Here is a 27246-nt window from a genome sequence, read left to right as displayed (position 1 = left end):
TCTGTCTGTCTCTGTCTCTCTCTGTCTGTCTCTATCTCTCTCCCCTCCTTTTGTCTCCCACTCCCTTTATTATATGTTTTATGTGTTAGCTCTTACACGAGCCTTGACTTAATATACAAAAAAAAAAAAAATCTTCACCAACATTGAATCAATTCTTCCTTGTCACAAACCCAACCTGTCCATCAGGTTTCGTTTGAATCTGTCCACAACTTTATGAGATATCCTGTTCACAAACAAACAGACAGACAAACAAATGAAAAAACAAATGAAAAATCACTTATAGAGCGACACTTGGCAAAACAGGACAAAGTAGAATGGCACTCAGTGGAGCATCCTTTTGACCTCAAAAAAAATTTGTGGTATAATTCAGTGACCTGATATGCAAATCGTCTTCAAAGTTTAAGTTAATCGGATGAAAATTGACAATCTTAGAAATTTGGCCTATGTTGACCTTTTGGCTTATGTTGACTTCAAAAATAGTTGGTGGTTGGATTGAGTTAGCCGATATGTAAATCCTATTCAAATTTCAAATGTCAATCGGATGAAAATTGAGGATTTTAGAAATTTGGAAAAAAAGTTGTTGACCTTTGGCCTATGTTGACCTTTTGACCTCAAAAATATATAGGATTTTGTCGGACCACGAACTCTACCATTTGGTGACGTTTCGTGAAGATCGGTTTAAAATTGTGACCTGTAGGCAAGTATAAGCGAGCGGACAGACAAACACAAACACACACACAAACACAAACCGGAGTGATCAACATACATGCAAAAAAATTTTTTTTTTGTCAAGTAACAAACAACTAAGATGTCGTGCAGAGTGCAAAATCCACCCCTTCCCCTACCCCCAAAAGTTGCCATGGATACATCAAATTGTCCATTTCATTAAGATTTAAATTGACAATCTTAACCAAAGCTCCGGTCAATCGGATGTAAAATAATTATTTAAGATTGACGATTTTAGAAGTTTCACCTTGAGATGACCTTTGACCTTTTGAGCTCAAATAGTTAGTTTACCAATTCAAGGATGCACTATGTAATTGCTGTTTAATATGCAAGTTAATAGGATGAAAATTGATGATTTTAGAAGTTTGACCTTGTGTTCACCTTTGACCTTTTGACCTCAAAAAGTTGTTTTCCCAATTTAGTGACTCAATATGCAAATGCTGTTCAACTTTCAAGTTAAGTGGCTGAAAAATTACAATTTTAGAAATTTGTCCTCAAGATGACCTTTGATCTCAAAATCAATAGACTTCTTCCTTATGACCAATTCTACTATTTGGTGAAGTTTCGTGAAGATTGGATTAAAATTGTGACCTGAGGCGATTGACAGACAACCAAACAGAAAGACAGAATAACACACAAGACCAACAAATACACTTTTAAAATCTTAGATTTTGCAAGTAACAACCAAAGACAGACAGACCCGGGTGAAAACATAACCTCCATCCACCTTCGGTGAGCAGGTAATAAGAGAAAACGTGTTTGATTGAGGAATTATTTACTATTGTGCAAATATCTATTTCCTACCTGAGTCACTGAGATAAGACAGGTGTTCACAGATTTACAGGTGTTCTGATCTGATTTACAGGTGTTCAAAGGTGTTCACAGTTCACAGTTCACTTTACACCCCATGTAAAGTTTTGACTTTTTCAACATATTTCAACATACAGCTATTTGATCTTCATTTCAACAATATTGATAGATAAAGGTGATATAATATAACAAATATCATGAAACATTTACATTTTGTAGTCCATTGTATCATTTAAATCAACATAAATGCAAATTTCGCATGTGGAAATAGTAAGTACACCCCTACATTTATCACTACTTCAAATACCTAAAATTAGAATCAGGTGCACCAGCTCAGGTGCAATTGATTAGAACATCGTCAGAGAGGATCTTGGAGGAACCTGTCTTATTTAAACCTCAGACATTTAGTTTGGTTTGCTCTTTGTTGTTGAAGTGTGCAGCGTCACCATGACTAGATCAAAAGAGCTCTCTGAGGCCTTCAGAAAGAAGGTTATAGATGCCTATGAGTCTGGGAAGGGATTTACAAAGATCTCCAAACAATTTGAAATCAATCATTCGACTGTCCGGAAGATCATCTACAAGTGGAGAAGATTCCAAACAACTGCCAACTTGTTCAGGCCAGGCCGCCCCAGCAAGTTCAGCCCGAGAGCAGACCACAAGATGCTGAAAGAAGTCTCTAAGAACCCCAGAATGTCATGACGGGACCTACAGGTAGTTCTTGCCACTGTTGATGTCAAAGTGCACGAGTCCACCATTAGAAAGAGGTTGCACAAATTTGATCTACGTGGGAGGTGTGCCAGGAGGAAACCTTTGCTGTCCAGAAAGAACATCAGGGCAAGACTAAAGTTTGCCAATGAACACCTCGGCAAAGACCAGCACTTCTGGAACAACGTGCTCTGGACAGATGAGTCAAAGGTAGAGTTATTTGGCCACAGTACCAGAAGACATGTTTGGCGAAAACCAAAGACAGCATTTGACCACAAGAACCTGATACCAACTGTAAAGCATGGTGGTGGAAATATTATGGTTTGGGGCAGCTTTGCTGCATCAGGGCCTGGGCAGCTCACCATTATAGAATCCACTATGAATTCTTCATTGGACCAGAGGGTGCTTGAGGATAATGTGAGGCCATCTGTCAGGAAGTTGAAGCTCAACCGAAGGTGGACCTTGCAACATGACAATGACCCTAAACATACCAGTAAATCCACCAAGGAATGGCTGAAAAGAAAGAAATGGAGGGTTCTGGAATGGCCAAGTCAAAGCCCGGATCTAAATCTCATCGAGATGTTGTGGGGGGATTTGAAACGAGCTGTGCATGCAAGAAACCCCTCAAACATCGCACAGCTGAAAGAATTCTGCATGGAGGAGTGGGCAAAAATTTCTCCCAGTCGATGTCAGAGACTGGTGGACAGTTATAAGAAACGCCTACTTGACGTTGTTTCTGCCAAAGGGGGCAATACCACCTATTAGAGCGAAGGGTGCACTTACTTTTTCCACATGCGAAATTTGCATTTATGTTTATTTAAATTATACAATGGACTACAAAATGTAAATGTTTCATGATATTTGTTATATTATATTACCTTTATCTATCAATATGGTTGAAATGAAGATCAAATATCTGTATGTTGAAATATGCTGAAAAAGTCAAAACTTTACATGGGGTGTACTTACTTTTTCACGTGACTGTATGTGTATATACAGTATATATATATATATATATATATATATATATATACATATATATATATATATATATATATATATATATAGATGTGTCTCTTTCTGTCTGTGTATCTATCTATCATTCTATCTATCTATCTATCTGTGTCTATCCTATCTATGTCTGTCTCTGTCTATCAGTGTGTGTGTGTGTGTATGTGTGTCGGCGTGTGTCTGTCTGTCTTTCTATCAGTGTGTCTATCTATCTTATCCATCTATCTGTGTCTTTTTGTTCTGTATATCTATCTTTGTATCTGTTTATATATCTGTCCATATATCTATCTACCATTTGGTGAAGTTTCGTGAAGATGGGTTTAAAATTGTGACCTGTAGTTTCTGTTTGTCTATCTATGTGTTTGTCTATCTATGTGTTTGTCTATCTATGTATTTGTCTATCTATCTATGTGTCGATCAAGCCTTCTCTGTTGCAAGAATGCTCTTGTGTAATGTCTATACTATGCAATTTTGTATTGGCTGTCTGTCTATCTATCTATCTGATGTAAGAATGTGTGATAAATATATGAATATGCTTTTGCTTTTATGAGGGGGAGGAAGGAGAGCCCTTGGGGAGTTGGAGGAGGGGGAGTTGTGTTTTGGAAGGGATGAGAAGAGCAAGGATGGGACAGAGTTGAGAGGGGGAGGTTGAGACTTTGGGAGGAGGGAGGAAAGTGAGGAGGTTTTAAGGCTTGGAGTTTGGAGGGGAGACCAAATATGGGACAGAGTTTGGAGGGGGAGGAGGGGGGTTGAAGACTTCAAGTTTTAGTGGCAGGTTGAGGACTTGGAGTTTGCAAGGGGGGCTTGAAGACTTGGGGGTGAAGAAAGGGGTTGAGGACTTGAAGTCACATTTTACATGAAACGGAATTTTGACGGGTCCTTGCCATTATACTGTCACGGGCCGTCCTGTCAAACTCCATAAATATTCTACACTCCATTGGAAACTAATTCTCTTACAACAACCGGTGGAACCGGATTATTTGCTCGTCTAGATATAAATGCAAGCCGCACGATTGTATCTGAACGGGGTAAACATCATAACCACAGCACATATAATGCTGGATGATACCTTATTTAATAGATCTTGGGTCCGGACAGTGCATGCAGAGATTTTAAAATATCGATATTCGCGCAATTTTCGAGTTATGTGCATTTTTCTTGTGCACACTGGTGGTGTATAGGCTCAGAGTCATTGGTTACTAATGCTTCCACTTTATTTTCATGCACATGTGAGGCATACAAAATAACGTCGACAATACCTTGTGTGTGTGGAAGACCCAAGTTTCACGGGTGGTGTATAATGTCAGAATGGCTGGTTCACACACCTGCCAAAAGTAAAAATAATAATTTAACCACAAATTGTTCAGTCAATTCCTTCCAACGAATAATTTACCTTTCGTCGATTTACTTCACCAAGAAACCTCAGCAGTCTTGACAGTTGGTGACTATTATGCAGACTTGTAGCTGGCAGGGTAGGGCGGGAGGTTGAGGACTTGAAGAAAAAAAGGGGGAGCTGCGGACATGTCGTGTGGATGGGGGATGGTACGAGCACTTGAGGAAGAACGGGGGAGTGGAGAACAGAGTTGAAATGAGGGGCAGAGAAGGGACAGAATTGGGAAAGGGGAGTTGAGGCTTTTGGGCAGGTGGGGGGTTGAGGACTTGGGGTTGGGAGTGGGGTTGAGAACTTGAAGAAGAAAATGCGGGTTGTTGACCTGGGGTGGGGTGGGAGGGTGTTGAGGACTTGAAGAAAGTGGAGTGGAGGACAGAGAGGTGGAAGGGGGGTTGAGGGGCAGAGAAGGGACAGAATTGCAAAAGGGGAGTTGAGGCTTTGGGGGGAGGGGGCGGGCAGGTTGAGGACTTGGGGTTGGGAGTTGGGGTTGAGAACTTGAAGAAGAAAATGGGGGTTGTTGACGTTGGGTGGGTGGGAGGGTGTTGAGGACTTGAAGAAAGGTGGAGTGGAGGACAGAGAGGTGAAGGGGGCTGGGGGCAGAGAAGGAACAGGAGGGGGGGGGGGGTTGAAGTCTTGGGTTGGGGAAGGGCATGAAGACTTGGATGTGAGGACTTGGTGCTGGGAGGGGAGGGCTTGAGAGGGGGTGGGGTTTGAGGACTTGAAGAAGAAAGGGTTTGAGTACTTGAAGTCGCATCTTACATCACATGGAATTTTCACGAGTCCCTGCCATTATGCTGTGAAAGGACATTCCCAGGAAACTCCTTAAATATTCCACACTCTATTGGAAACGAATTCCCTCACAACAGCATGATGGAGATGAGTTATCTGCTCGTATCCATGATATGCATGTGTTTCCGTAATCTTTGGGGGTGGGGGGGGTCCGAAGGTGGCATTTTGCCCTACCTTACTCTGCACGTGAAGGTAAAATCTCTTTAACGTTTGCATAGTCTGTTCGAAATGCAACACAGTAAACCTCCATGCTTTTTCTCGTTATCCTTCCGACAGATACTATGCCATTTGCTGCAAGCCACTTGTTTACCAGAACAAGATGACCCCACTGCGGTTGGTATGGATGCTTGGGGCCTGCTGGGTGCTACCTTCCTTGATCTCCTTCATTCCTATCATGAACGGCTGGAATGGCATCGGAATCGAGTGGCTGGTGAGTATTTCGGTGCCAGCTGCAGTCGCTGATACCGGGAGCCAAGGCACCCACTATGGCCGCCACCTTGCAGCCATAAATCTCTGGCCAAACAGACATTAACCTGAAATCTCACAATGTGGGTAAAACTCAGCAGAGAGCTAGTTTGCTGAGAGAGAGAGAGTTATGTGAGCAGGACGAATCGATTCGATTTTGGTGAAGATCTGAATAAGGATTCGGATACGAACATTATTTAATTTTCAAGTGATTCTTCACCATTGAGAGATCGGGTGAAAAGCGATACATGACATTAAAGCGCGGTGCTACGCGCGCTTACTTGTACAACAGGAAGGAAGCGGACAACGCAGTAAGTTTAAGAGTCTTTATTATAAGAGCTCACTGTAGCACTGGGGTGCTCCGGGCTGCGCGCCCGGTGTATATCCCGTGGCCACGCCTACCCCTCGGGCGTGGCCGCCACCCACTTGGTGCGCGGAATGATGCCCTCACGCCAGTGAGCTTTCGTGTCCGCCACACGCGCCCCCCCAGAATTCCCGCGCACCTGGAGGGCCAGTTTGCGGGGCAACCGGATGACCCGGCCGAAGCGCCCTCTGGCGACTGGCGGCATCCGGGGTGCAGGGATGCCAGCCGGGATGCCTCCGGCCGCACCCGGGATGGGTGCAGGACCAGGGGGCGGCATGCCGGCGGGCCTGGGCGGTGCCGGGGGTCCGCCCGCAGGGGGGCGGCCCCGACGCAGGGGCCGATCCACCGGCAGTGGGTGGTCCACGTCGAGGTGGGCCGGCTTGAGGCGATCCACCGAGATGCGGTCGGGAGTGCCGCCGATGTCCAAGGTGAAATGTTTCACCCAGCACGCGGAAAGGCCCGTCGGGGGCCGCAGTGGTGTCTGGTGGGCGTCGTGCTGGATGAAGACGTACTCCGCGGTGCGAAGCTCCGGGGCGAAGTGCGTAGGCACGTGCCTGTGGTGCGCCGTCGGCACCGGGGCGAACCTCCGGCGGTCTCCTGCAGCGCGGAGCGATCCTGCGCCGCGGACCATGGTGCCATGGGGTCGGGGAGGAACTCGCCCGGCACCCGCAGCGGTTGTCCGAAGACCAACTCCGCCGCGGATGCGCGCAGGTCGTCCTTGGGCGCCGTCCGGAGGCCCAGCAGGACCCCCAGAGGAGCCTGTCGACCCAGCTGCCGTCGCTGAGGGTGGCCCGGAGCGCGGCCTTCAACGAGCGGTGGAACCGCTCGCACAGGCCGTTGGCCTGGGGGTGGTAGGCCGTGGTTCGGTGCAGCTGGACCCCGAGCCCCCGCGCGACCGCCCCCCAGAGCTCCGAGGTGAACTGGGGGCCGCGGTCAGACGAGATGTCCGAGGGGGCGCCGAACCGGGTGACCCAGGTGGTGATGAACGCCTGCGCGATGTCCGCCGCCGTCGTCGCCGCCAAAGGCACGGCCTCCGGCCACCGGGTGGTGTGGTCCACCATGGTGAGGATGTGGGTGAATCCCCGCGAGGGGGGCAGAGGTCCCACCAGGTCCACGTGCACGTGGTCGAACTTACGTGCCGGCACCGTAAACGAGGCCAATGGGGCCTGGGTGTGCCGGTGCACCTTCGCGCGCTGGCACGCGAGGCACGTCCTGGTCCAGCCGCGGACGGCCTTCCGGAGGCCATGCCAGACAAACTTGTCGGCGACCAACCTCTGGAAGGCCTTCGTGCCTGGGTGGGACAGGCCGTGGATGGCATCAAAAACCTGGCGCTGCCAGCCCGCGGGCACGATGGGGCGAGGCCGCCCGAGGGAGACGTCGCACAAGAGGGCCGCGCCGTTGAACGGCACCTCGGTGACGCGGAGGCCCGTGACGGCGGTCCGCAAGGCCTGGACGCCGGGGTCGGCGGCCTGGTCTGCCGCAATCCGGGCATAGTCGATGCCAAGGTGGACTGCGTGGGCGACGGACCGGGAAAGGCAATCCGCCACCGGGTTGTCCTTCCCCGCGACGTGCCGGATGTCCGTTGTGTACTCGGACACGGCCGAGAGGTGACGCTGCTGCCGGGCCGACCACGGCTCGGCAACCTTGCCCATCGCGAAAACCAGTGGCTTGTGGTCGACGAAGGCCGTGAACGCACGGCCCTCGAGCAGATAGCGGAAGTGCCTGACCGCCAGGTGAAGCCCGAGCAACTCGCGGTCGAAGGTACTATAGCGGCGTTCGGGCGGGCGAAGCTGCCGGCTGAAGAACGCCAGCGGTTGCCAGGCACCACGCACCCATTGCTCGTGCACCGCGCCCACCGCATAGTCTGACGCGACGGTGGTGAGGGCGATCGGTGCATCGGGCGCCGGGTGCGCGAGCATGGTGGCGTCAGCCAAGGCGAGCTTCGCGCCCACGAATGCCGCGTCCATCTGCTCGGTCCAGGTAACGTCACCTTTGCCCGGCTTCCCTCGGAGGGCCTCGTGCAAGGGGCGCAGGAGCTGGGCGATGCGGAGCAGGAACCGATGGTAAAAGTTTACCATGCCCAGGAACTCCTGGAGCCCCTTGATCGTGCGGGGGTGCGGAAACCCCTTCACTGCCTCCACCTTGGCCGGTAGGGGGACGGCCCCGTGCCTGGTGATGCGGTGCCCCAAAAAGTCGATGTCGGCGACGCCGAACCGGCACTTCGCGGGGTTCATGATGAGGCCATGCTGGCCCAGACGTGCGAAGAGCGTGCGGAGATGGTGTAGGTGCCCTTCATGGGACGCGCTGGCGACGAGGATGTCGTCCAGGTACACGTAGACGAAATCCAAGTCGCGCAAGACGCTGTCCATTAGGCGCTGGGACGCCTGAGCCGCATTTTTCAAACCGAAGGTCATCCGAAGAAATTCGAAAAGGCCAAACGGCGTGATGACCGCCGTCTTCGGGATGTCCTCCGGCCTGAAGGGGAACTGATGGTAGCCGCGTATGAGGTCCACCTTTGAAAAGAAGGACATGCCCGCCAACCGGGCGGAGAAGTCCTGGATTTGGGGGACGGGGTAGCGGTCGGGGGTGGTGGCGTCGTTGAGGCGCCGGTAGTCCCCGCACGGTCGCCATCCCCCGCCGGGCTTTGGCACGATGTGAAGCGGCGACGCCCAAGCACTCTCGGAGCGCCGCACGATGCCGAGCCGCTCCAGCGTAGCGAACTCCGCTTTAGCTATGGTGAGCTTCGTCGGCTCGAGGCGGTGTGCCCGGGCGTAGACCGGTGGCCCGGCGGTGGGGATGTGGTGTTCCACCCCGTGCTTGACGGCCCCCGCCGAGAAGGTGGGCCACGTGAGGGCCGGGAAACCCGCGAGGAGGCGGGTGAATTCGTTCGCTGCCGGAAGCGTACAGATGAACCTGGCCGGAACCGAACCGCTCAGCAAGACGCTCGGCGAGCCGCTCGATGAGCCGCTCCGGGAGCTGCTCAACGAGGCGGGCAGCGCGCACGCGAGCAAGCTGAATGTCTCAGCCTGGACAAGCCTTCTGTGCTTTACGTCCACCAGTAGACCATTGGCACACAGGAAGTCCGCGCCGAGCAGTGCCATAGGCACGTCGGCAGTGACGAACGACCACCGGAAAACCTGCCCTCCGAACCGCAGAGAAAGGCAGCGTTTTCCGTACGTGCGAATGGACGTACCGTTGGCAGCAAGCAGCGCGGGGCCCCGGCCCGCGGACTGCTTGTCGGACGTACTGGCGGGAACGACACTCACCTGCGCTCCCATGTCGCACAGGTAACGGCGCCCGGATAAGGTGTCCGTGATGAACAGTAGGCTGTTTGCACGGCCGGCGCTCAGTGCCACTACCGAGGGCCGGCCCGGGTGTTTCCCGACCTGCCGAATGAGCACGGTGGGCGACATTGCCGAGCCTCGTGGCCGAACTTGGCGTGGAAAAAAAACACCAGGTTTGCGGCGAAGGCGGCGGAGGCCGCGGTTTTTTCCGCGGCGGCGGCGGTGGGCGGGGCGTAGCGGCGGACACGAAATGCGCATCAGCCTCGAGATCCACGAGGTGTGGTGCATCAGCATCAGGGTCATTCCCGAGAGCCGCGACGGCCGCGCCAAAACTCGCCTGGGTGTCCAAAGCCGCGAAGAACCTGTCGGCCTCGGCAGCGAGAGCTCGGGGTTCCGTCGTCGCAGAACCGGCCAACGCGAGGCGGACTCGTGCCGGCAGCTGGCGTCGAAACAACGCCCGGAATAGAGCGTCTGGGGTTTCGTCGCCCATCAAGGACAGCATATGGTCCATGCGGACCGACGGTCGCGTGTCACCGAGCTCGGGGAGGTCCAGGAGGCGGTCGGCCCGAGCGTCCACCGTGAGGCCGAACGTGGCGAGGAGGAGACGCTTGATCGCCTCGTACCTGCCGTCGGTCGGTGGGGTCCTCAGGACCGACACGACGCGGGCGGCCGTGCCGGGCCCGAGGGAGGCGACCACGTGGCAGTACATGGTCTCGTCCACCGTGATGCCTCGAAGTCGGAACTGGGCTTCCGCCTGCAGGAACCATACTTCAGCTTGCGCCTCCCAGAACTCGGGGAGTTTGATCGTAACCGCGTTGTTTGCCATTGCGATGGTGTATTCGGTCGGTCAGCGACGGCTGATCCAACGTCGGAGGGTCACCAATAAAGCGCGGTGCTACGCGCGTCGCGCGCTTACTTGTACAACAAGAAGAAGCGGACAACGCAGTAAGTTTAAGAGTCTTTATTATAAGAGCTCACTGTAGCACTGGGGCGCTCCGGGCTGCGTGCCCGGTGTATATCCCACGGCCACGCCTACCCTTCGGGCGTGGCCGCCGCCCACTTGGTGCGCGGAATGATGCCCTCACGCCAGTGAGCTTTCGTGTCCGCCACAACATGATATTTAAAAAAGTTGTGGACGAGTTATAGCAAAACTTGGTGAATGAGTTGGGTATTTGACAAGAACAAGCCGATTAGATTCCGGCCTATCAGTAGGATACAAAATGTAAACTGTTCATCCTGGCGGAGGTATGTGCTCTACCGAGTGTCGTTCTAGTTGTCTCGGTTTTTGCTTTCAAAGGTTTTGCTCTTATACTTGACGCATCGCGTCAACAATATGCTTTCCAGAAGTACCTGCAGTTGTTGAGTTAATTTGCATGACATCACAAATATATTTGGTAACAGGTGGAACAAATTGCTATTGGTTGTTGATGCTGTAGATGCTTAGGAAGCTGTAGATGATTGTGTAAAGGTGATACACTTATCTGTTAGCTCTCTGCCTTGGGTTCGATTCCTGACCTGACTGGAAACTGCCGAATTGGTGTCTTCCAGGCAGAGGTTTGAATCACAAGGTCTGCCATCCCTCAAATGGATGTTGAGCTGGATGTCCCATCTGCTAGAATTAACTGGTAGATGTTAAAGATCCCATGGTGTCGTTCACAGATGGAAGGCTAGTTATTACCGGCATCCTGATCAAATTCCAATTTCCTTCAGTCAAACATCAGGCCTTTACAGTCGGCTTGTCAAAAAAGTGAGTCAGAAACTTCAACCCCACAAGAAAGTGGGAATATTTAGGACTCTTAAAGAAGTAGCAGTAGCGGTAGTATGCTGAAGAAATTGCATACTTTCACCTTCATTAGATCTCCAATATTTAGGTTATTATGCCTACCTCATCAATGACTGGCTCAAATAAATATATAAATATGTAAACAGATTAAAGATTATATATATATATATATATATATATATATATATATATATATATATATATATATATATATATATATATATAATAAACAAATACAAATAAAAATAAAATTATGTATATATATATATAATAAATATATATAAAAATAAAATTATATATATATATATAATATATATATATAATAAATATATATAAAAATAAAATTATATATATATATATATATATAATAAATATATATAATAAATATATATATAAATAAAACTACTGTATATATATAAATATATATATATAATAAGTATATATAAAAATAAAATTAACTATATTGTTGCGGATCTCTAACGTCGGCCTTCTTCCCCTTAAGAAGGGGGGATTAATCCCCTCGTTTGTTACTGACCGACGTGATCTCGGGGGTATGACGCCATGCCCGGTCGGCGCTGGTTAGGGTAGTAGGCCCAAACGTCCTATGACCTAATTACCAGCGCTTCCCGGCACGCGAGGAAATACTCCCCCGCTCACGGCCGCAGCGTAATGGATTGGATGTTTGCGCCGAGCGAAGCGAACTGCGGCGTGAGCCGTTTACCAAGACTAGACCCGATTCGTAACGTTGGCCAAATCGTGCCACAGGTATTCAATGGGGAAAAGACAAAGACGACGGATGTGAAGAAGAGGAAGACGAAGGCAAAAGGTTGGAAATACGACTATTATTTATTACTACTATCTACACAATGAAAGAAACCAAGGAAGAAGGAAGGATAATAAAATAATGCAGAAAGAGGGACGGACCAGAAGGACACAGTGCAATTTAACTTAACTAAACAGGCTTAACTTATACCCCAGGACAAGACACACAGAACAAACTCACGTACACAGAAGGATGGAATGGCAGGAATGAAGGACTGGAAGGAGAGAGGAAGGTTCAGCTGGGGCAGATGGTTCGGGCTTGATCCCGCACGGGACTTTGGGCTGGACCTCGACGGCCACCTATGCCACAGATCCTGGTTCCCGCGGGGTAACGGGTCGAAGCTGCCTGGTGGAGCCAACGCTACTTGGTGGAGTCAAAGCTGCTGGTGGAGCCAACGCTGCTTGGTGGAGTCAAAGCTGCTGGTGGAGCCAACGCTGCTTGGTGGAGTCAAAGCTGCTGGTGGTGTGCCGCATCTGACGTGGGGGCCTTGCGTGACGGGTTCTCTCTCTCTGCTCTGCCGTTTCTCTGACGCAACTCTCTGACTCTCTCAAAGGCTTCCGCGCGCGCTTATATAACGCCTCGGGCGATCAAGCCGCCGGCCTCCAGGACACGCCCATCGGTGAGCTCGCCTCGGCCCTGATTGGTCGCGAGGGCTCACTGATCCCGCCCCTAGAGGAGGCGTTTGCAAGGCCACGCCTTGTTCCCGGCGCTGGGCCGACTCCTCCCACCTTCTGCTCCGAGATGACCTCGTGGCTAATGGAGTCTTGCAGCGAAAAAACCACAAACCCACAGCAGCAGCGGAATGTAGCAAACCGCCCAATGCAGTTGGCAATTGACGAAAGGGGACCAAGCTTATTTGACTTCGGTGCAATGGAGTGTCAATTAATGGAAGACACAGCCTTAATCTAATACACAGAATAAGGAGATAACTACTGAACAAGGAGTTCTACGATTGGCTACGTGATTGTATATGGAATAACTACGGGCACGACCTTTGACCTTTATACACAACAAATTGAGGAAGGAGGGTGATATTTCACAACACAATAAAAAAACACAATTCTCATATCCACAACACTATATATATATACAGATGGCATTTAATATGGGATATTTTTTTTTTCTTCACTTGGGTTTACTTTCTGAACTCAGTATATCAATCTGGTGAGTTTCTTTTACTCTTTGGTGATTTATTTGTTAAAAGAACCATGTCACTGATTGTCTGTCGCAGGAAGAAGTCAACAACAGGATTATATCACAGGTGGCGTGGCAAAATGTATGGACAGGTGCATTTGACGATTGGCTTCACAGTCGGGTATACAAGGGTTGTTGTGTTCTGTATTAGTGGAAAACAACTGCTGCACGTCTCCAAAAGTTATTGCCACTTCCTCTGGAGATGGTCCGTCAACTCGACAATGCTGTATGTCATGGAGTGGTGGCTTTACGAAATTACGGCATGAAAGAGCGTGCTATTGCTCGGCAGTATGGCATCACTCAAGGTCAGGTGTCAAAGATCACGAAACAAAATGCTCAGAGGGGTATCCCTACTCCAATACCGAGGCCAGGACGTCCCCGCAGAACCACAAGGAGGGATGATTGCCAGCTGCACCGGTTAGTCCGCAATGGCCGTACCAAGTCAGCTAATCGGCTTAGGGCTGAGTGGCAGCAACTGACAAATGTGCCTGTATCCAGAAGGCTAGTCAACCAATGACTGGTTCAAGCAGGCTATCATGCCAGGCGTCCCCTGAGAAAGCCACGCCTGACCAGACAACACCACCAGCGCCGATTGCAGTGGGCCAGAGAGCACTGTCAATGGCAGCCAGGACACTGGAATCACATGATCTTCAGTGAGGAGTCTAGATTTCTGGTCTATCGTCAAGATGGCCGTGTCCGAGTGCGCAGACAAGTGCATTTAGCCTGCAACAAAGATTGTATAGTGCCAAGAGTCCAAGCTGGAGGTGGTGGGGTGACCGTTTGGGCTGTTTTTCATGCAGGAGGCAAAACTGACCTGGTTGTTCTGAATGGAAACCTGAACCAGTTCAAGTACAGGGCCATTCTGGAGGAAACATTGCTTCCATTTGCTCGTGCAGCCTTTTGAGGAAACTTTGGTCTTCCAAGATGACAATGCACGGCCTCATCGTGTTCGCATGATCCAACACTTTCTTGCTGACCGTGGTGTGGAGCATATGGAGTGGCCTGCCATGTCCCCGGATATGAATCCGATAGAGAACTTGTGGGCAGAATTAACGCATCAAATCGACCACTTGGACCAGCAGCCGACCTCTGTGCGTGAATTGCAGCAGGCTATTGTCACTGCATGGCAAGCGATTCCTGTCCAAACCTTGGCAAATCTCGTGAACAGCATGCCTCGACGTGTACGTGCTCTCCTGAATGCTCGTGGGGGTTACACGAAGTACTGAACTGTAATTTTACTGTCCGTAATCCCAGTCGTAATTTAACTTTTGTTTTTGTTTAAAAATTTTTTGGCTAATGTGCAAAATAAAGAGATACTTCTGGAAAACGTACAGAAGTTTAACACAGTACTGTCCATGAATTGAGTTCGATATCAGTTTACATCATAGTCAGGTTCACTATGTTTTTTCGTTCAAAATCATGGTAGATTAGCAAACCTATACATTTTTGGAAACGTTATTACATGGAAAATCTGAAAATCAATGTTTACATTTGCCAATTCCGACCAATTCGATTCGACCAATTCGACCAATTCGACCAATCGACCAATTCGATTCGACCATTCGACCAATCGCTTCGATCGACCATTCGACCATTCGACCAATTCGATCGATTCGATTCGATTCGATTGACCATTCGACCAATTCGATTTGCCAATCAATTTGACTGACCTTCGCTTGTGTTGAACGGACTGTGAAAACGATGCGGACTATATTGTCGGATACGACACACAGGACAGTGATGACGAACTCTAAATGGCATATTCTGTAATCGTGTATGTTTGATGCCATTGACTGCCTGTGTATATTTTGTCATTGACTGCCTGTGTGGATGTGAAGTTATACTGACTGCATGTGTATGTATGATTTTGCTGACTGCCTGTGTATATTTGGTGATATGAATTATTGTGACACATTTTGATGTTATTAACTGCCTGTACAAAATGATAACATGTATTTGATTATGCAACTTATCGCGAATATAAAGACAGTATTTTGCAATTCAAAACCTTTGATTCGTGTCTTACCATTCCCCATAGCACTAATTTGATATTTTCATTGGATTCCTTGTCCCTGAAAATTTAGGTTTAGTATATTTTAAAAAGTTTTTAGGGTAATTAGAGGCAGAAATTGAACAAAATATGTATTTTACAGTGGCCATTTTGAAAATCCAAAATGGCCGCCATACAGGTATCTCTCCAAATGTAAACATTGATTTTTAGTTTCCTTATGCTACAACCTTTCCAAAAATGTATAGGTTTGCTAATCGACCATGATTTTGAACGAAATATAATTTATTGACATAGTGAACCTGACTATCAAGGATCAATTTATTTTTTCGAAATGTCAAATGTGGTGTTTGTTTCTTTTAAAGGTCACATTAACAAAATCTAGAATAATTTCAACATAATTCCAATGAACTTTTGGTTCTAAGACATCTTGAAAAGTAAGTTCACCCCCACAAAAAAAATATTCCATATTAAATGCCAAGTCTGTATAATATATATATATAATAAATATATATATAAATAAAATTATATATAATATATATATATATATTATATATATATATATAATAAATATATATAATAAATATATATAAAAATAAAATTATATATATATATATATATATATATAATTATATTTTTATATATATATATATATATATATATATATATATATATATATATATATATATATATATATATATATATATATATATATAATATATATATATAATAAATATATATAATAAATATATGTAATAAATATATATAAAATAAATTATAAATATAAATATATTTATATATATATCATAAATATATATAATAAATATATATAAAAATAAAATTATATATATAATAATAATAATAATAATTCATTTATTTTGTATAGCGCTTTTCCAGAAGCCCAAAGGCGCTTTGACAGAGTGGCAAACATAATGCATAACAATACATGAAAACAACAATTGCAAAAAGACAAGAATCAATAGGGAAATATTTAAAGCAAAAGGAGGGAGAAGGAGAAGTGATAGTCAGGGGTTAAATGCTGTGGGTTGAATGTTGAATGCAGTGTTGAACAGGTGGGTCTTTAGTGATGTTTTGAATGTGGTGAGTAAGGAGGAGTCTCTGATGGTGTGAGGTAGTGAATTCCAGAGGGTGGGAGCAGCGATGGAGAAGGCCCTGTCCCCCAGGATCTGAATTTGGTCCGGATGGAGGGGGTCAGGAGGTTGGTACCAGCAGAGCGGAGGTTGCGGGTGGGAGTGTGTCTGGAGAGGAGGTCAGCCAGGTAGGATGGGGCCAGGTTATGGAGGGCTTTGTATGTCAAGAGGAGGATTTTGTACTGGATTCTCTGGGGGATGGGGAGCCAGTGAAGCTTGTAAAGGACGGGGGTGATGTGGTCATGGGTCCGGGAATGGGTGAGTAGACGGGCAGCGGAGTTCTGAATGTATTGGAGTTTATTGGTGATTATTGAGGGTGAACCATAGAGGAGGCTATTGCAGTAGTCCAGACGGGAGGTGATGAAGGCGTGGATGAGGGTTTCTGCAGCCGTGGAGGAGAGGGATGAGCGGAGACGGGCAATGTTTTTCAGGTGAAAGAAGGCTGACTTTGTGATCTGTTTAGTGTATTTGTCGAAGGAAAGGGTTTGGTCAAAGATGACGCCAAGATTCCGGATGTGAGGGGAGGTGGATACTGGGATACCGTCGATGTTGAGGGCAAAGTTATGGGTGGATTTTGTGAGCGTTTTTGGGCCAATGATGATTATTTCAGATTTATCACAGTTAAGCTTGAGGAAGTTGATTTGAAGCCAGGATTTTATTTCAGTGATGCAGTTTGTCAGGATAGAGTGGGTGTCGGTGGAGACGGACTTGGTGGAGATGAAAAGCTGGATGTCATCGGCGAAGCAGTGGAATTGGAGACCATGACGGCGGATTAAGTGACCGAGGGGGGACAGGTAAAGGATGAAGAGGAGGGGGCCAAGAACTGAACCTTGGGGGACACCTTGGGGGAGGGGAGCAGTGGGGGATTTGCAGTTATTGATGGAGATGAACTGGCATCTGTCAGAGAGGTATGATTTAATCCAAGAGAGGGCAGTGCCGGTAACGTTAAAGGTGGATTCAAGTCGGGTGAGGAGGATGGTGTGATCGATGGTGTCAAAGGCGGCGCTGAGGTCGAGGAGGACGAGAATGTTGAGGTTGCCAGCGTCAGAGGAGAGGAGAAGGTCGTTGGTGATTTTGAGGAGAGCAGTTTCAGTACTGTGGTTGGAGCGGAATCCGGATTGGAATGTTTCATACAGGTTATTGGCAGAGAGATGATGTTTGAGTTGAGTGGCTACAGCGCGTTCCAAAACTTTTGACAGAAATGGTAGGTTGGAGATGGGTCTGAAGTTGTTTAGGGTGTCAGGGTTTAGACCAGGTTTTTTTAGAATGGGGGTAACAGCAGCAATTTTGAGGGAAGGTGGGACGATGCCTGTAGACAGGGAGGAGTTTATTGTTGCAATGATAAGTGGAGAGAGAGCAGGGAGGGAGGCTTTGACAAAGCTGGAGGGGATGGGGTCAAGAGTGCAGGTGGCAGTTTTCATTCCTATGAGGAGTTCAGAGAGGTCAGTAGGGGAGATTGGGGAGAACCGAGACAGGGGATGGCAGGACAAGGGGGGGCAGGTGGTTGGAGGGGGAGCGGGTGCAGCGGTGGTCAAGCTGTTGTAGATATTGTCAATTTTGCGTTGGAAGAAAGAGAGGAAGGAGATGCAGTTGTCTACTGTGAATGACTGGGTGGTGGTGTTCAGGGGGCGGAGGAGTTTGTTTATTGTCGAGAAGAGTGCTTTTGGGTTTCCGGAGCCAAAGTGGATAATTTGAGAGTAGTAGGCAGAGCGGGCGCGGGAGAGGGCATCTTTGTAGTGTTGTAGGTGGTCCTTGTAGGCTTGGGAGTGAACTGTGAGACCCGTTTTATTGCGGAGTCTTTCAAGTTGGCGAGCACGAGTTTTCATCAGGCGGAGTTCAGGGGTAAACCAGGGAGCAGAATGGGTGAAAGAAACTGTTTTGGTTTTTACAGGCGCAAGCTGGTCAAGGCAGGAGGAGAGAGTGTGGTTGTAGTAGTCAGTGAGGTCGGAAGGGGTGTGGAGGTCAATGAAGGGAGAAGTGGACATTTTTTCAGAGAGGGTGGATGAGAATGAGGTAGGTGAAAGAGCGTTTAGCTTACGGAAGTTGATTGTGCGATAATGCCTTGGTGTTGGGGCGGGGATGTTGAAGGTCAGAGTGATGGCTAAGTGGTCAGAGAGAGTGAGGTCGAAGCCAGAGAGATGGTGCAAAATTAGTCCAGTAGAGCAGACAAGGTCCAAAATGTGACCACGGTTATGGGTAGGAAAGTTGACATGTTGAGTGAGGTTAAAGCAGGTGAGTAAATCAGTGAAGTCAGTGGTTAGCGTGGAGTCAGTGGAGTCAATGTGGATATTGAAATCACCAAGGAGGAGGATTGAGGGGGAGAGGGAACATAGCTGGGTCAGAAAGTAGGAGAAGTCAGACAGGAATGATGGGTGTGGTTTGGGAGGGCGGTAGACGACAGCCATGACTGACTGCGTGCAACCAGAGAGTTTAAAAGCCAGGTGTTCAAATGATGGAGCAGATGAGATGGAGATGAGGTTGGTCTTGATGTCTTGACGGTGGATAACGGCAATTCCACCACCTCGGCCCTCCGAGCGTGGTTTATTGACGTAGGAATATCCATTGGGTGTGGTGAGGTTGAGCGTGTAGTAGTCCAGTGGTTGTTGCCAGGTTTCGGTGAGACAGAGAAAGTCCAGTTTGTTATCCAGGATGTATTCGTTCAGGATGAGGCATTTGTTGTTGAGGGACCGGGTGTTGAACAGGGTGAGCTTGATGTTGTTTTGAACAGCAGGGATGAATTCAGGTGATTTAGCCAGGGTTCGTAGGCAGGACGTGCGATTGTGTGCGTTGCTGTGACCAGGTGCGCTGGGACGAAGAGTGAGAGTGCGCTGAGCCGACCAGAGGACGGGGATGGAGTGACCTGATTGTAAATAAACAAACTTACGACCGGAGCCACGGTGAATGTACCTGGGTCGTCGGAGGAGTCCATTTGATTTGATGGCAGAGATGCATGATGGGGTGGAGCGGGTATTGAGCAGAAGAAACCTTGCGGCGGAGTACTGCAGAGCCATGCCAGGCAGGAGCGAAGGGACGAGTACGAGGCCAAGGTCGAGGAGGCAAAGCGGCAAACGCAGCGGCAAACGACTGCAGCCGCAAACAACGGGAGCGGGCCTGAGGAAACAGTGGAGGAGCCGGGCAGGCGAAGCCAGGAGCAGAGCCAGGACCGAGCAGAGGGCAGACCCAACGGTCAAAGATCCGCCACGACCACCAGAAAAGCAAACTATGTACAATGGCCCAGTCGGAGAAGCGGCGAACAAGTAACGCCAGCGTCCTCTCCAGACCGGACCGGAAGCAATTTATTATATAATAAATATATATAATAAATATATAGAAAAATAAAATTATATATATATATATATATAATATATATATAATAAATATATATCATAAATATATATAAAATAAAATTATATATATATATATATATAAAAAAATATATAATAAATATATATAATAAATATATATAAAAATAAAATTATATATATATATAATATATATATATATATAACAAATATATATAATAAATATATATAAAAATAAAATTATATATATATATAATATATATATATAACAAATATATATAATAAATATATATAAAAATAAAATTATATATATATAATAAATATATATAATAAATATATATAAAAATAAAATTATATATATATATATATATATATATATATATATAATATATATATAATAAATATATATAATAAATATATGTAATAAATATATATAAAATAAATTATATATATAAATATATTTATATATATATCATAAATATATATAATAAATATATATAAAAATAAAATTATATATATACAGTATATATAATAAATATATATAATAAATATATATATAAAAAAAATTATATATATATATATATATATATATATAATATATATATAATAAATATATATCATAAATATATATAAAATAAAATTATATATATATATATATAATAAATATATATAATAAATATATATAATAAATATATATAAAAATAAAATTATATATATACAGTATATATAATAAATATATATAATAAATATATATAAAAATAAAATTATATATATATAAAAATAAAATTATATATATATATATATATATATATATATATATATATATATATATATATAAATAAATATATATATATATATATATATATAATAAATATATATTAAAAAAAAAAAAAAAAAAAAAAAAAAAAATATATATATATATATATATATATATATAATAAATACATATAATAAATACATATAAAAATAAAATTATATCCATACAGTATATATAATAAATATATATAATAAATATATATATATAAATAAAATTATATATATGCAGTATATATAAAATATATATATAATAAATATATATAAAAATAAAATTATATATATACAGTATATATAATAAATATATATAATAAATATATATAAAAATAAAATTATATATATACAGTATATATAATAAATATATATAATAAATATATATAAAAATAAAATTATATATATACAGTCTATATAATAAATATATATAATAAATATATGTAAAAATAAAATTATATATATATATATATATATATATGTAATAAATAGATATAATAAATATATATATAAATAAAATTATATATATTTATATAATAAATATATATAATAAATATATATATAAATAAAATTATATATATGTATAATAAATATATATAATATATATATATATATATATATATATATATATATATATATATATATATATACGTATATATATATATATATAATTATATATATATATTCCCTATGTGAATAGTACGGACAATCAGAGCACAAGGGCAGTCTTATACTGGGGATTTGGGAGAACAGAGATAGGACTGAAGTGTGTGAATGACTTTTGTAGTTTTGTGTCTTTGCAGATTGCCGAAAGGGAAGCCAACTCTACACAGTGTGTCTTCGTGGTGAATCAAGTATATGCTGTTACGTGTTCCTCGGTGGCTTTTTACATCCCCTTCGTGCTCATGACAGCAGCTTATCAGCGAATCTATGTCACTGCACGAGCTCACGCACTTCACATCAGGTCACTTCAGTGTGTCGGCGGCTCCCATGAGAATGGTGCCAACTATGAAGCCGATGATTCCTCTACTTCTGCGGCATATCAGGACAATGCGAATAATGGTGGGAAAGCGAATACGGCCAAGGCAATTGGACAACAGCAACACCATGCTTCATCTCGGGTTATGATAGAAACGAAGGCGGCCAAGACTCTGGCTTTCATCATGGGCTGTTTCTGCCTCTCCTGGGCACCTTTTTTCATTTCCAACGTCATTGACCCTTTCATTGACTACTCCATCCCTTCGTCAGTATGGTCTACTTGCCTGTGGCTTGGCTATATTAACTCAGCAATTAACCCTTTTCTTTATGCGTTTCTGAACCGGACTTTCCGTCGAGCATTCTTGACCATCCTGTGCTGCTGGAAGAATTCACATCATCGCGCCATCTTCAGGACCTCACCATGCCGTCCTACTGTCAATGAAACCCTCTCCACGCAGAGATTGAGGTGAGATTAACAGATTGGGTGTATTTATTTATTTATTTCTCTTTTCCCTTAAATTCTCTTTAAAATCATTGCTGTGCAGGAGGCTATTAGGCCCACCAAAGCCTTTCGCTAATATTTCCATCCTATGGAGATTGTCCATGTTCTCTCCTTTTAAAGGCTGAGCATCAAGCAAGGAAGCAGCACATACTATTTTTAAAACTCTTTGGTATGACTACTAGACCGTTATTCTAACCGCTGGTCTCCCAGTCTCAGAGCGGATGTCCTAACCATTATGCCACCATGTGGAGATTACCTCGGCTTTTACTGCTCATCCACACTTTACTACCCATGTGGGAGCCCTGCACATGGTGCCCACCTTGGTCTTTATCTCATTATTTATACTTTATAGGAAAGAGTTGCTTTCACCTGTGTTATTTTGACCGATCACTCCCTTACAAACAAGCATTCTGAGTATTGTGCTGCATTTTATATATTTGGCTAATAGCATATTTGAGCTGAATATTTTCTTAATCAATTGGCTAATAGCATACTTAAACCACCAGTGCTTCATCCGAAGCTGTAACTTTTTGAAAATTAATTAAATAAGTCATACAAATAGTAAAAAAATAGGAAGTCATAAAAAATTAGTCATCAATAAATCAAAAATACCCTTTATAACGACATCACTTGGTCACTGGCGTGTCCAAATATCAGCTTCCTAGCTCAAAAGGTGCCTGAGATATTGCCCAGATGAAAAGGAAAATAAATGATGAATAATGAAAATAAATAAATAATAATTACAAAATAATTAAACAATTAATCAATTGGCTGATAGATACCAAAACCACCACCGTTTCATCCGAATCTGTAACTTAAAATTAAGTCATCAATCGAATAATTAAATAATTCCTCGATTAATTGATTAATCAATAAATCAAAAATAGCCTTTACAGCCAAATAACTTGGTCATTGTTGTGTTTAAATATCAGCTTCCTAGCTCAAAAGGTGCCTGAGATATTGCCTAGATGAGAAAGAAAATAAATAAGTACTTAATTAATCGATAATAATTAAGTAACTAATCAATGAATTGATTAATCAAAAAACCAAAAAAATAGCGTTTTTGCCAAAGCACTTGCTCACTATTGTGCCAAAATTTCTGCTTCCTAGCTCAAAGGATGGCTGAGATAGTGCCCGGACAAACAAACAGACAGACAAACAAACAAGGACAGATACATTTAAAGTACACCAGCCCCATGCCAAATAATTAAATATCCTCCAGCGCGGCATTGCCGGGGAGCCTTCGGTGCCCGGCAATACCGCCGTGCAGCTCATAGAGACTGTATTGGGTGAGAGAGGTGTACAATAATTGATTGATTAATTGCATTATTAAAATCAACAAGCATTCTGAGTATTGCGCTGCAATACATGTCCCCTACCGGCAGTCTGTTGTCCGGAAAACTCTTGGGGAAATTACCAAGGGTTATTTATCCACAGGTTCCGAATCGTTCCCAATCGCTAATTACCTCAGGACAGGCTCACCTGTGATTCGCACTCGGGACTTCGATTTATACACCTTGCAGACTGGTCAGCAGAAGCACGAGAAATAAGTTGTTGATAAAGAACCTTTCGAGTCGCTAAATATCAGTAATTTATTATATTTTCCGGTTCATGATCAATGATCGATGTGCATATATATGTTGTTCGGCTTGGCTCCGCCCCTCCCGAAAGCGCACGCTGTGTCACGCTGTTGACGTTCGCGAGATGAGGCTGAGGGCGCGCGGTGCGGCTTGAGGAGAACTCTCGAATAAACAAGGATATCCATTTAAAAAAAATATTTTCGTTGAATTAACAATATCTGCCAAACCACGTGCCCTATCGCAAATTCCAAAAGGACATTTTAGTACACTGACATGCTCAACAGATCTTTGAAGTTTCCCCTCGATTTTTTTTTTTTTTTTTTTTTTTTTTTTGTATACAAGATCGAGGCTCGTGAAGGAGCGAACATTTATCACACAGAAAGACAAACCGACAAACCGACACATAACCGACAAACCGACACATAAAACAAAAAGCATCGGGAGCGGTAGACAAGATGGGAGAGAGGGGAAGGACACAAACACAACATTTGAGAGCAGGAACCGAGAGACATGGAGACATCGAGAGATCTGTGGGAGGGAGAGGGCTTTGGGGGGGAGGCATGGGAAAGGGGGTGGGGGAGGCATAAAACATATGGACACTGCCAGGACTACCAGGAAAGAAGTTGGAATTACAAACAAGGTGGATCTGGGGTGAATTAGTGGGGGTAGAAAAGATCAAGGTTTTGGATGGGGGAAGATAAGAGATGGTGGTGAACAGCTGTTTAAAGACCTGGAGGGAGGAGTGGGATTGAAGGGAGTGTGGGAGTTTGTTCCAGAGGCGGGAGAAAAGAGGAATGAAGGAGTGAAGGTGAGCAGAGAGCCGAGATTTTGGCAGTTTAACCATCAGAGGCTTGCTGGCAGATCTTGTGCGACCTGTAGGAATATTTGGGGGACAGAGCACAGAGAGAGCTGGGGGAGCAAGGCCGGAGAGGAGTCGGTAGAAGACAGAAAGACCACCTACCTGCCTGCGGTGAGTGAGTGAAAGGCCCTCAGAGATAGCTTCATCGCGGGAGATTCCAATGATTCTGAAAGCTTTGGTTTCAACAGCGTGAAGCCGAGCTAGGTGTGAGGCAGGAGCACCAGCCCATAGGGGAGAACAGTATTCCATTGAGCTGCGGATGAAAGCCTTGTATGTGGTGAGGAGCTCAAGTGTGCCTAGGAAGGACTTCGCACGACGGAGGATGCCCAGTCGGCGACTGGCTTTGCAGGCCAGCTTGGAAATGTGGTTTTCCCAAGAAAGATCATGGCAGATAGTGAGACCCAAAAGCTTGAGCGACAGAACTTCTTGGAGAGGATTGTTGAGAAAGTAGATGGGAGGGTTGTCCAGTCGATCTTTTCGGAGAGACATAGTAAGAGTGTGAGATTTGTCAGGATTGAAAGACATGTTCCACTTGTTTGACCAGTCTGTGATTTTGTCCAGGTCTTCCACTTGTTTGACCAGTCTGTGTCCAGATTGGATCAAAAATGAGGGAGGAGCTCGGTTTTAAAGGCTCATGCTTAAAAACGTCATAACTCTGAAACCATGAGATGCATGACGTCATGCTAGTTGACTTTTTTGTTCGTCATGGGTATGCGATTCTGCCTGCAAAGTTTGGCCTCGATCTGTTCAGCCGTTGCAGAGAAAAAGGGGTTTTCGTGTTTTCATGAAAAACAATATGGCGGCCGAACCACGTCACCTGTGACGTCATAATTACCATTAAAATATTCTACAGACCGAGTCCCTCCTATGGTGAAAATTTGATCTCAATCGGTCCAATTATTGCAGAGAAAATGGTTTTTAAAGGAAATTAAAACTTAAAATGGCACAGAGTTAAGGATCATCAGAATTATCAGAATTCCCAAAGTTCAAAGTGCCATAACTTTGTCAAAAATGATCGAATCGTCGTGAAGTTCGAACTCGACCTGTCACTTATCATGAGGAAACCATGTGCCAAGTTTGAAATCATTTGCGTTAAGCGTTTTGAAAAAAAGTCCGGAAAACTGTTCTTTGCATGACGGACAGACGGAGGGACGGCGTGCAAACCTATAGTCCACTCCGGTGTACACCGGTAGGGAACTAATAAAAGGCTGATCAAATTTCAGTCAGAACTACTGTATGGTGGGCCACGTATCTGTTCCTGTTTTTGAACGCCTGTAATTCTGTTGCTAAGAAACAAAATATTTACAGGATATAGGTGCATATGTCAAGTTTTTGTGGTAAAACTTTTATTGAATTCAGAAGTGGTACAAAACTAGTTATGAATTTCCACGTGATACAACACCATTGTATGTCGCATTCCGACCATAATTTCTGTAAAAGCTACTTGAATCTGCTCTTTCAGCTCTTGAATATTCGCTGGTTGAGTTGAGTAAACCTTGCCCTGAAGAAAGCCCCACAATAAGAAATCGCACAGGGTGAGTTCTAGTGAATGAGGGGGCCAGGTCCATATTGAACGAACCATCCACCAGTTGGGAAAGGTCTCATTCAGCCATTCGTGGACCCAGAGACCCCAGTGAACACATGCGATTTCTTCTTGTCGGGCTTTCTTAAGGCAAGGTTTATGTAACTCAATCAGTGAACATTCAAGATCTGAAAGAGCAGATTCAAGCAGCTTTTGACAAAATTGCAGTCGGAATGCGAAAGAAAATGGTCTTGAAGTATCGCAAAAGGATGCACACTGCTTGGACATTATGGAAATCACATCAAAATCTACAACTAATTTTGTACACTTCTGAATTCAATAAATTTTTACGGCAAAAACTTGAAATATGTACCGATATCCTGTAAATATATATTAATTTGATTTCTTAGCAACATAATTACAAGGGTTCAAAACCAGGAATAGATAAATGGCCTACTGTGTAATGAATAGAAATGGTTTGGAGCGTAAGATGAGTTGTGAAAGTTTTGTGGGAAGGATAAGGTGAGGTTTTAGGCAGTGGGAAACCTATCTTAGGGACATGGGAATTCAAGGAGTCAGAATTTTTAACTCACCATTGATCTTTCTCACTTCAATCTGTATCCACAATGCTATGTCTGTCTTTCTTCTCGGAAAACGAATGATTTTTTGGATCAAAAGGAAGCATAGGGCGGGTAGAGCAATTTTCCACAACCAGGATGATCATAACCACAAACGCATTTGTAAAGAAAAACAGTCATCTGAGATGCAGAACCGAAGCAGCTGAAAAAGATCAGGAAGAAATATTAATTATCAAGTTTATGCTCAAATAATTTCCTGACTGGTCTGAAACAGCTTTCAGAATTGCATCTGCTATGTAGGAAATAAGGGGAAATGTGAGTTCAGATGGCTGAGAGCATCTGGAGTGACGCACTTAGGACTGCAAACTCAATATCGATCCCTCCTTCCTCCAGCATTTCCCTGGAATGCGTGAGATCCCGATTAGATAGCGCAGCTTCAGCAGAACTGGCCCCGAAACCTTGCAAGTGTAAGGTATGATTTGCAAACTGTACACAGCAGTGGAAAAGTCTTTCATAATGAAGCCAAGCTGGTTTGTGGCCCTGAAAGATCTGCCAACATCAATGTATTATTGAATTATTCATTACTTGTTGTTTTAGTGTACCGGTGTGTCGGAGTGG

At 44.5% G+C, this 27246-nt stretch overlaps 1 protein-coding gene across 3 annotated transcripts in view; it reads left to right on the top strand.

The window, feature by feature from the left end:
* HTR4 (5-hydroxytryptamine receptor 4) overlaps window positions 1-27246 on the top strand; it is a 140704-nt gene that overhangs the window by 40276 nt on the left and 73182 nt on the right. For all 3 annotated transcript variants that reach the window (XM_068105931.2, XM_068105930.2, XM_068105932.2), the window contains exons 5-6: window positions 5708-5861; window positions 21413-22053. In XM_068105931.2, the coding sequence (XP_067962032.1) occupies window positions 5708-5861; window positions 21413-22053 (795 nt within the window). The remainder of the gene's footprint in view (window positions 1-5707; window positions 5862-21412; window positions 22054-27246) is intronic.

The sequence above is a fragment of the Myxine glutinosa genome, chromosome 2 (genome assembly GCF_964187855.1).
Source record: "Myxine glutinosa chromosome 2, kmMyxGlut1.1, whole genome shotgun sequence".
Taxonomy (NCBI): domain Eukaryota; kingdom Metazoa; phylum Chordata; class Myxini; order Myxiniformes; family Myxinidae; genus Myxine; species Myxine glutinosa.
Note: the sequence above shows the minus strand (reverse complement) of the source record. Positions and strands in the feature narration are given on the sequence as shown.